The sequence below is a fragment of the Cyprinus carpio genome, chromosome B9 (assembly GCF_018340385.1).
Source record: "Cyprinus carpio isolate SPL01 chromosome B9, ASM1834038v1, whole genome shotgun sequence".
NCBI classification, from domain to species: Eukaryota; Metazoa; Chordata; class Actinopteri; order Cypriniformes; family Cyprinidae; genus Cyprinus; species Cyprinus carpio.
In genome coordinates this window covers 12,271,131-12,283,012 of record NC_056605.1, presented here as the reverse complement: position 1 = coordinate 12,283,012, position 11,882 = coordinate 12,271,131, and the positions used below count along the sequence as shown (strand labels likewise).

General features: G+C 39.8%; 1 protein-coding gene across 1 annotated transcript; it reads right to left on the bottom strand.

Moving 5' to 3' along the window:
* Positions 1-7,700: 7,700 nt before the first annotated feature.
* LOC109059076 (frizzled-7-A) lies at positions 7,701-10,453 on the bottom strand. Its single transcript, XM_042730988.1, has one exon. The coding sequence runs from the start codon at positions 9,988-9,990 to the stop codon at positions 8,329-8,331; it is 1,662 nt and encodes a 553-aa protein (XP_042586922.1). The 5' UTR covers positions 9,991-10,453; the 3' UTR covers positions 7,701-8,328.
* Between the last annotated feature and the right edge of the window lie 1,429 nt (positions 10,454-11,882).

Genomic DNA, 11,882 nt, shown 5'->3' with positions numbered 1-11,882 from the left:
ACTAAATTTTTACCATTGTTAAAGTGATGTCAGAGTGACCAGTGGGATCTGGTTAATGGGTGGTAAGTGAAAGACGGTGAAGCTGGGATCTGTTTCTGTATTCACTCTCCTCATGTGAGTTACTCCTCCACAGTGTCTTACTAAAGCAAACACAGTTTGCAGAACATCTCATTTATGACTTCATGCTTGTATCTGAATGTCATATATGGATTTTATAGACTTTAAATGGTCACTAAATACTGATTCAGATCCTATTATTCAGATCAAAAGTCTACTTCATCTTAGCATTTCTGCTCCACGTTTTTCATTGTTAAGGTTCAAAAGCCAAATTCTTCATATAAACAGCAGTATATTACATCAGCGACAGAGATTAACCAAGAAAATGAAATCAGATGCTGTTAAAGGTCAGATGTTTATTTATGAGCAGACCTTTCCAAGTGGTCTTATGATGCCAAAAGCACAGTGTCAATTAAATAGTTAAGAGGAAATTTCAGGTCAGTGTTGGAAAAGAGACGAAAAGAGCCAGATGAACATACTGTAGACGTGATTTTTTTTGTTTGTTTGCTTGTGTCACTGTTTGATCTTCAGCCTGATTTGCAGGTTCTGTCTCAGAAATCGGACTCATGTGAGCTCTGCACGTGTCAGCCACTATCCTGAGACTCTTTTCTGCTCTTTTTCTCTCTTTCGGCTTCTCCTTCAGTTGGTCTTTCTGTTGTTTGGTCTTAAAGGCCATTTGTTCATCTGGAATCAAGATCATTATAGACATTAATTTAAAGAAGAAGCATTATTCTATGCCCGGTTATATTTCACAGTGAGCAGAAGCTGAAGAAACTGCTTGTGGTTGAAATGGTTTACATTTTAGGAATCAGTTTTTACTTCCTCTTGGCAATGCAGAGAAGGATTTTCCTAACTCCATGCTTTCAGTCCAGACATGAATAGAGTGCATTCAGAGGCAGGTATCTGATATGCATTTCTTAAAGATGTAAACATTCACCGTCTGAATGGATTTGAACTAAACACTGGCACAAACACAGTAACATATTTTGAGTTTGTTCATTGTGTTCGCTGTGCTGCACAGGATGTTGTTGATCTAATCAAGAACTGCTTTTGAATAGTAAGCTCTTATCTGATCGTTAGTGTCATTTGTGTTTCATAAACTCTACCTGGTGCTCCTTGAGTTTTCTCCTGGATTTGCACTGAACCATGCGTTATGGGTGGTAAAAGACCCAGGTCTGCCCTGTTGGGCCGAGGGGAACAGAGGAAACGTGGCTGATATCTGATCTGATTAGTAATCTGTAAGAAAAGCTGTTCACCAGGCTGCATTTCTTTAATCAAAAATGCAATGAAGTAATTTTGTAAAAACATTATTGCAAATAGTGTTGTTCCACTTAACTTATTTTCTTTCATTTATTATATCGAACTGAGCAGTCAGGGCATTCTTTAATTATTATTTTTTATGTTCTACAGAAGAAGAAAGTCATACGGGTTAGAAACAACATGAGGGTGAGTAAATGATGAAAGTTTTTTGGTTTGTTTGTTTTTTTAAATTTCCCTTAATGACTTTAAATTATGTTACACTGGCAAGAGATCCAACCGTTGATTAAAGGAAACAAAGAATCATATATATAAAGAGCACGTGTTTGATTTTTCAGTCCTCTCCAAACATGCTCCACTATCTCTAACTATCTCTTCTGAAACCACTCAAACACAATGTTCACTTATTTTCAAGGTCATTTGTCTGTGTTAGCATGATGGATTTCTCTGCACGTGGCCTCCTCTTTGTAGTAAACGTCAGTGGAAAACGAAAATGTGAATGCCGAGCTGGAAATCACAATGGAATTCTTTTGGATGCAATACCTTGCAATAGATTCAAAAGAATATAAGAAAACTGAGATGTTTTGATCTCCTGGGTTGAGCATTTAACAATAATAAAGAGAAACCCGGTACCAGACATCAATGCTTTGAAATCAGTTCCTAAAAGAAAAAGAAAGAAAAACTACAATACATATCCATAAAAATACAGCACAGTATACTTTGTTAATGTGAAGGAATTTTCCAAGTTTTTTAGCCATATTTTAAATTATGCACTTCATTGTGTTGTGTTTTAGGGTTGAAAGAAGCTTTTCTGCCAGAATGTTTTATTTTTTTTACAGTGTATTATTTTAAAATGTTATTTAATTTTTCTTTTTTTTTACTGCCAAAGAGAATCTTTTTAAAAATGTTGAAAGCAGGTGGGTTATAAAGGTTTTAAGCAAAACTAAAATCATTTTTTGTTCATTTTTATTTTAGTTTACTTAGTTTTGGAACTATTTAAGTTTGGGTTTTTCAAAGTTACTTTTTATTATTATTTAACAACAACAACAACAAAAAAAAGGATCATAATTTAGTTTTGCTATCAATAATACTGATATTATGTCTGAGCATTATTCGTCTGAATTCAGCTGGCCTTGCTGAGGATGACTATAGTGGCCATTGGAGCACACCTGTGTTGTTTACATTCTGGCGTAGTTGAACGTGACGGATTGAGACTTCACACAGGCCACCCACAACCAAAGGCCCTTCTCTCTGGAACCCCTCCAAATCCCAGTCCAAACCCTCATGTCTATGAGGTAAACACACTGATTACTGCATTCAGCTCTCATCACCTGGATCATTCCCCTTTTGCCCCCCGAGAGGGTGCCATTTCGGTCAAATACCGCAGCAATTTTTCGGTGTCATTGAAGTTGCTCTTTTTCTGCTGATCACAGAATATTCGGGCAGTTTCTCTTCTGATGGTTCATGCGGGTTTATGTTTGGATGATACAAGCTGGACATTGTGAAAACGAAGCCACCGTAGAGTTTACTTTTCTCATTCAAGAACCACACCTGATTCGATGATCTTTCTGATCTCTTTCCGCATCGACTGATGATTTCTGGGGGTGTGGAGAGAGGATGGATTAATATGCATATAATGAGGGAACAGTCAAGGGCTGTGGAGCATTAGCAGATTGTGGTGGACGGGAATTGGATAGATTATGGACTGTGTGCTTATGTAAAATCCCTCAGGACACCTTTATTAAGATTTGCAGCTCACATCTCACCGAGGTCAAATGGTACATTATGGGTAAATCACCAGTTTGATTGACCTGGAATGTGTGGAAATTGAAGACACCTTGAGGACTGACCGCATGTGCGTGTGTGTGTGTGTGTTGCGTACTGACGGCAGCGTTATCTGCCTGGCCCAGGTGCAGCTGAAGCGCTCAGTGAAAGGTTATGGAGTGAAATGTAAAATGAACATACCACATTTCACCTACTTGCCTTTAGGATGGGGTTACCACTCCGGCCAGTAGAGCAGATGTACGGCAATCAGAGCCGGTAAACTAATACCGCCGCCGAGTCTGTCACCCTGACCTGAACCTGAGTTTCAACTTTTCTGGCCAGTAAAATTCTGGAAGATTTATTGTGGACTGGCCTGTCCCTCAAGTTTACGTCCCACCTCTCTTGCTCTGCGGCAATCAGGAGGAAACTTCAGGCAGATCTGCACAATGGTTCATTTGTAGTAGACCTGGGGTTCTTAACTGAAGAAATTTGACAGATAAGAAACCGTTTCATGCAGTACTCGGTCATGTACATGTACGTTAACCAATACATTAATCAGATGACTGTTCTGTTCATCGGTCTTTTAGGTATCCAATGTTTTTTAAACTTGACTATTAAGTAAAGTAATTAAAATATGAGTGATGTTTCCAGAATTTCATGACCTCTGCATAAACAACAACAGTAACAACATTATTTTGTGGAACATTCACTAAATACTTGTTTAAACAACAACAACAACTGTACTTTCAGATCAAATTAAAGGCCACTTAATTATGTATAAGAAACTTTTCATCATTTGTAGTCTTTAGCACACTAAAGTACACTTAAAAAAAGTGAAAATTGAGTTTTAATTTGACTTTTTTATAAATACACGTCATTTGCGTTGATTGAAATAAGTAAAATACTTGATTTTAATTTTAACTCTAGCATGTTCTACAATATTAAATTTCAAATATTTTAAATGGACTAAATTGCAGCTTAATTACAAATGTGTAATTACAAATATATTTAAATACTCAACACAGGTTTGCTTATTTAACCATATTTCAAAGACAATAGAAGTGTAGGTAACTTTATATTAAGATGTCCTTGTTACATATGTTACATGCAGTTACTATTATAAAAACAATTAATTATGCACAAACCCTAAACATATAGTAAGTACATACATGTAGTTAATTAATATTACTCAGTACTTAAATGTATAATTACACTGCAATTATAACACTGTAGTTCAGCTAATTGCATTTAATATAAATTTCAAACTATAATTTATTTTCATTCAATTGTAGCTAACATGAAAACATTAAATTCAGTTAGGCCTAAGTATATTATTTTAAAGTGTATTCTCTCCGTAATAAATATAAAAATATATGCTATATGTACTTTCCTTTGCAAGGGTAATAGTGTAGAATTAGCATGGAACTCTTTTATTTTTCTTCTACTTCTCAGATGTACTTTCTTTTTTATAAAAGACAAAATAGCTCCAGTCAGGTCTTGCAGTGTGTGCAGCTGCTTCTCAGCTTCCTGTTTTGGGCAACTTGGAGCCTTTCTCTTCCTGTTAACCTGGCCAGTCTGGTATGCCAGTGCGAGATCCTCTGAATACAGTATAAGAGGCCCTCTCCTCCTGCTGTAGGAAGAACTGGCTCCTGGCCTCCAAAAAACCGGCCGCTGCTGGTAAGATGCAGCAGTGAAGGCTGGGATTTCCAATAGGAGTGGTCCTAGTTAAGAAGAGATCATGCTTCCATCGACTGTGTGCATTCAAACAAATCAAACTTTATCTTTGACTCATTGAAACTGGACCTATGTAGACTTATAAAAAAACATCTACCTCTGGTTCAAAACAAACCTCCAGTCTTCCATCATGACCGTCTTCATTTAGCACAATTTGGCCATACCCAAAGATACTGTATCATGGCCGAATGTCAGCAAAGAGAGGACAAAATCTTTCATTGTGGGGTTGTTTGTGTTTCTTTGAATGAATGCTAATATATATATATATAATCCTGTCATGATTGTGTTTTTTTTCATGTAGCGGTTGTAAAGATCTGAACATCAAGTTTTAAAACTTAAAAGAATTGTTCATTTTTTTTTTTTTTAAGGTTTTCTTTTTTTTTTAAATAACTTATTCAGAGTCAGCTTTTTGTTTCGCTTTTGTTTTCACACCTCAGTTTGTGGCCGTGCTCCCCTCTGCTAAGCGACCATTTCTCTTTAATTCAGAATGCATTTGTGTGTTCATTCAGCATCCCCGCCCGCTGCTTTCACATACCACTGAATCATTTTGGCCCATGTTACGAATGTCTCTGTTTACTGAGCTTTGCAGATGCCAGGCTCTCCACAGCTCCTCAGCTCAGAACTGTTTTCTTGTTGCCTTGGTTGTAACGGAGCAATTACCCCCTCCTGGTCAGGCCAGCAACTCTGACTAGCTAAACCCATCCTGATATACAAACAAAAGGAAGATGACAGCTTACAGCCTTCTACAACCAGAACTGGGTCTCCTGCACGACACGTCCTCTCATATGCCCAGGATAGCACATCCCTAGGGGAAGTCGTGGCCTAATGGTTAAAGAGTTTGACTCATAACCCTAAGGCTGTGGGTTTGAGTCTCGGGCCGGCAATACCATGACTGAGGTGCCCTTGAGCAAGCACCGAACCCCTAACTGCTCCCCGGGTGCCGCAGCATAAATGGCTGCCCACTGCTCCGGGTGTGTGTTCACGGTGTGTGTGTGTTCACTGCTGTGTGTGTGCACTTTGGATGGGTTAAATGCAGAGTAGAATTCTGAGTATGGGTCATTCTGTATCTCACGTCACTCACTTTCACTAATTAGTGTTATTGACTGTGCCACAAGAAATAGACTTTTCCTTCCTTCACATAAAACCCCTCCATCAATCAAATAGACAGGAGAAATTGTTCAAGCTTACAGCTAAAGACCTGCAGGATGTCCTTGAATAATGTGAGAGGATACCGTGACAGTTTAGCCACAATAAAAAAAATATATATATACAAAGAAAGATACATGGATGATGTATGACAGCAGGTGCTATTATGTCTGGCTAATGAATATGTTTTAGTAAAACAGTACATTGGTTGTTATCTTTTGACCAGCTCCTTTGCTTTACTATACTCCATTATCCACGAGGTTGGAAGTTTAAAGTGAGTTTCTCTGTTTACTGTAGACGGAAGACTTATTCAGCCTGAACCACAACACTAGCCTCTTCAACCACATCTCCATATGCCTTGTGTTACGTGGTGAATCATTTTATTGCTCTGTGAGATCATACTTTTTGACGTTGAACAGAACCCTAGTCTGGCCACCTGCAGGGCATAATAGGCTGATGAGGACAAAATGTTAGGACACTTAACGGTAACCTGCCTACACCCCCTGAGCTTAGCTCTTGCTTTTTCTCAACCTAGTGTAGAGTATTGCAACGATGATTAAACCTCCTATTGTAAAAAAAAAAAAAAAAAAAAAAAAAAACGCCATCCAATGTGATCAATTTTACCCCAAATTAAAATAATTAAAAATTCATGATAATATTAAATGAAAATGGTTAATTTTCTGCTCTCAAAATGTATTATGATAGTGAGTATTATTAGTATTAATGCATTAACAATTTCTGTAAAAATTAAAATAACTTAAGGATACTACCTCAGCAATGAGTATCCTGTTTACACTTTATTTCAGTCACTTTTGGCATAATGCAATATGCCATGTATTTTATATTAACTTCTGTAATGATCTGCTGTTCTTTATTAGAAGTGTTGCCTTGTGTTTATCTTACCATAAGTTCACAGCTTGTTCTGTACACATTCAAGTTTGCAAAATAATTATTGTTACAGATTATTATTCATGGAATAAAATTTGTATTCTTTTCACAATATAATAATGCAATATCAGATTTTGATGATTGCTTTACAGCATGCACATTTACAATGTACTTTTAAGGTTGTTACAAAGCAATGCTTCTAAATATATTAAAGCTCTCCAGTTGTACAGGAGATACATTTTGTACAACATGTGATTATGAACTAAACTTCTGCTTAAAAATAAAATTAAACGTATCTTTCAATCTTGAAACTTGGTTTTACAGTTCATTCAAGTCAACTCCGCTTGTAATCTAGTGTTCTCAACATAACAGTCACCTGTGGGTGGCGCCAAAGCCCCGGCCCTACACTTCATCTCAGTAAAGCTGCAGGAGCTTCTCTAATAAACACAAATACTCTTTAGTCGTTTACTATAAATACAATAAATATCACCACAGCACACACCTGACCACACAGTTTTATTTGATCTCATTTACTGAGGCTGACTTTGTCTTGTTTTATAAATACATTAATTAAAAATAATTTGGCCTCATGTTTTTCGTCAGGGGTGTAATAGCCTACCCACTGCATTTGGAGCAACAGTTTAGTCATTGAGCACTTTCTGATATGGTTTATATATATATATATATATATATATATATATATATATATATATATATATATATATATAACTAAATGTTTAACAGATCGGTGTGTGGTGTAGGCTTACACATCTTTGTCTTTTTTGTCAAGATATTAAAAATAATTGGTAGCAAACAAAACTGTGTAATGCTATTTGTAAAGTAAAATGAGTCGGTTAAAAATCTAATCATTTTATTCAGCGAAACTGTACAGATACAAAGGTCTCTTACCAAATTTTAAAAATCAAGTAAAAAACAGCAAGATTATTTTCATAAATACATATATTCTTTCAAAAAAGGTGATTATTTACACGTTACATCGTTTAAAGGGAGCTTGCATAAATTCACAGCTGTACACATGCATATAAGTATCCCAATCCTAATGCGTACTTGACGGTCCGTGTGTGCCAATGTATGCATGATTGTCGACGGAGGGCTGCGAAAGTCATACAAGTCCCCAGTTAAAAAAAGGGATGGTACATGTGTATAAGGCAAATTACGTCCAATATTTTCAGGTACAGAACCGTGAGCGTTGCACAAAGCTTTCAGTACTGTCTACAGAGATCACATCGGCAAATGATATCGTGTTGCACAGAAACATAGTCTATTTCACATACAAATATATGAGAAAAACCGATGATAACACTGTTCGTGATGGTCCGTCTCCACTGTGGAGGCGTCTAGTAGTGTTCTCAAAACTCACTCAACAAGTCGCGTAACAGTTCTCCGCTCGAGACATTTATCTCAGAGAAAAGTTGCATGGTCAAAGCTTGACCGAAACTATCAGGTCGACTCGCTCTTTTTTCATACCGTCGTCTCGCCTTGGTTGCTATTGCTGAGCCTTTTATAAAACCTGCGCCACGACTGCAGAGTTTTCCCAGACCATATCCAAAATCCAGAGGTGATTCCCACGATCATGGTCATCAGATACTTTATCATGAACACGGTGAAGTCTGGAGACATGGGGGCGAAGTTATTGACTGGGCAGGGGACGGCGAATCGCTTGCACGTTTGCATGTGCCAGGTCTTCTCCCACTGCTCGCGGAAAGCCTGCTCGTAGAAGTAGCACGCGATCACGATGGTAGCGGGAACCGTGTAGAGCACGCTGAACACGCCGATGCGCACCATCAGCTTCTCCAGCTTCTCCGTCTTGGTGCCGTCGTGCTTCATGATGGTTCTGATGCGGAAAAGCGACACGAAGCCGGCCAGGAGGAACGAGGTGCCGATGAAGAGGTAGACGAAGAGGGGCGCCAGGACGAAGCCACGCAGCGAGTCCACGCTGTAGATGCCAACGTAGCACACCCCGGTGAGAATGTCACCATCCACTTGGCCCATGGCGAGGATGGTGATGGTCTTAACCGCTGGGACAGCCCAAGCAGCCAGGTGGAAATACTGAGAGTTGGCCTCAATGGCTTCATGACCCCACTTCATTCCCGCTGAGAGGAACCATGTGAGGGACAGAATGACCCACCAGATTGAACTTGCCATGCCGAAGAAATAGAGGATCATGAAGAGGATAGTGCAGCCTTCCTTTTTCGTGCCCTGCGCGACGGTCTTGTAACCATCATCGTTGAACTTGTCAATGCAAACGACTTTGTCTTCAAGGAAAAAGCCAGCTGCGTACGCAACAGCCACCATGAAGTAACACCCAGAGAGGAAGATGATGGGCCTCTCCGGGTAACGAAACCGCCTCATGTCCACTAAGTACGTGAGAACGGTGAACAGTGTACTAACGCAGCACAAAATAGACCAAATTCCCACCCAGAGCCGGCCAAATTTGACCTCTTCTTCTCTAAAATACATCAGACCGTTGGGTCTAGTGGGCTCACACGGCGCCCCGCAGTCTTTTTCCCCCATGAAGTGGTACTTGAGATAAGTGGGCACTTTGAGCTGCAGCGGACATGTGAACTGCTGGCTGGGTCTGACCACGCTTGGCTGTAATGTGATCAGCTCTGGGACGTAGGGCGTCGGGTTTGAGGTCGGGCTTCCCGCGTCCGAGGTGTTCTGACCAACGCAGATCTCCCCCGCGCCGTGCACCGGGAAATTCTCACAGCGCAGTCGCTCGGGCCACTGGAAGCCGAACTTGTTCATGAGGGCCTCGCAGCCCTGTCTCGCGCGCTCGCACAGGGAGCGACACGGAGGGATGGCTTGCTCAAGCACTGTGCAAACCGGCGCGTACATGGAGCAGAGGAAGAACTTGAGGTCCATGGAGCACTGCACTTTCACCAGGGGGTAGAACTGGTGCACCTCCAGCCCGGCGTCCTCCTGATTGGTGTGACCCAAAAGGTTGGGCATAATGGTCTGATTGTAGGCGATGTCCGTACAGAGGGGTATGGATATGGGCTGGCAGAAACCGTGCTCGGGAATGGAGATGCCCTTTTCTCCATGATACTGGCCGCTGGATGGCTGCAGGGCCAGGGTGAGGAACAGAAGAAAGTATCGAGTAATCCCGCAACAGTGTTGCATTTTGAGGAGCGCTGCTATTTGGGTGATTCGGTGCGAAAGAAATTAGGCTGCGGCTGCTCCGAGAAAAGTTGTGTGTGTCCTGTTCGTATGCGTTTACACAATAAAAAAAAAACTCCTCGATTGAGCTCCCGTCACGACACTCGTGGTCTAAAAGCAAGCATGTTAGGCAAATGTGTGGATCTGTGAAGAAAACCAAGTCCGAAAATAAATCCAAACTAAATCCACAGCGAGCGCATCGGGGTTTTTCCCCCTTCTTCAAGGTTTGTTAGAGAATCTTCCGACTGTTCTTTAAAGTTTTCCGTCTGGCTCTCCAAATCAAGTCTGTGTATCCAATGACTAGAGCTGCATGTCGCTGCTGGAAAACTTGAGCAGAGTGCGCTTCCCTCGCTTGTCTCGTGTGCGCTCGGCAGACGCGCTTCTCACTGACTGAGGGTTTGAGCGCAAGTGAGGCGCACATACAATAATGTGCCGTCGGTTTCTACACACCCCTCATTCAGATTCATTGCCCCTCTATGAGGGGGCGCCTTGAAACCATTAGCGGTTTAGACCAATCACAGGGTTTGTTTTCCTTTGCGTCTTGCTTTTGATTGGTCATTTGATGTAATTGCGGAGGGTTTCAGCTATCAGAAACTTTCCTTCTATATAGGGCGGAGAAAAAAAATCCATAGGCTGGTCTCTGAAAGTGTAGTAATTCACTTGGCATGCACGTGACTAATACTGGGGTTTCTCGATTCAAATACAGCTTTTGTTCAATAGAAACTTTCAAATGGTAAATATGTATATTGTCGCCATTTTGCATTAAAATATGTGTATATGAATTTATATTTCTAAGTTTGTCAATCACATAACTAAATAAGTGCCAAATCCATGTGCTAAAACAAACAAACAAACAACCAAAAAAAAAAACCTTTGAGTACATAATATTTTCCAGATCTATTTCCTTATTATATGCATATTTTTGTTGCATTATTATTTTCAACATGTCTTGAAAATGTAACATTTACTATTTAAATGTTAATCTACTGGAAAATGCGCACACCTAATGACAGGCCTCACACTTACTTTTCAGCCCGGTGTGGATAGTTAACCTGCTAGAAAGCGGGTAAATATTTTGATCATTTGATCATGATTAATTTCATTTGAATTATTCTCACACATTGCAGGTGCAGAGCATCAGCTAAACAATTTGGGCTACTTAAGGGCAAAGAATGCAGAGAATTAAATGCACATGAAGAGTGTGTCCATGTAAGGAAGAGATTAGGGGAAAAACTACATGCAATCTCTCTGGAAAATTCTGTGAAATTTATTAAGGTCCAGATTTAAAGAGAAAAAGAAATGATTGATAAACCAAACACAGTTTCAGTGGTGCCAAAAATGGGGAATATTCACAACTTGTTACAATTATAAACCAATTTATTACTAACTGCCGGAGACCAGCGATAGCCAGAGCTATTGGCTTATTAAATAACTTATTCTTAATCATAAATAAAAAATCATCTTCTCTCTGCTGGAGTGTGTTTTAAAAATAGATCTGAGCTTTATAGCTGTATGCCTGGTTACTCGGTATGTAAATGTGAGGGTTGAGGGAGATGATCTGCTCTGTGGACCTCAACATCAATCACACAGAGCCCAAAGCTGCCGCCTCAGAAATGAGCGCTGTGGCACGCTTATTCTGGTGCTCACCGTAGCTCTACAGCAGCCCATGTTTGATCGCTGAGCATATACACATATTTCGAGAGACATGCAACTTAAAGCTTTGACTGACAGTTTCTTAAGAGTATACTTCTCTGGCTTCTTAGATTATAGCTGCTAGGGTTGAAAAATGCATCCAGTAAGTTGTTCTGATGTTGTTTAAGCGATAAAATACAGCATGACTTTATAATTCATGATTC

What these genes read in the sequence shown, in the direction of transcription:
- LOC109059076 (XM_042730988.1), bottom strand. Translation starts at nt 9,990, where the DNA reads ATGCAACACTGTTGCGGGATTACTCGATACTTTCTTCTGTTCCTCACC.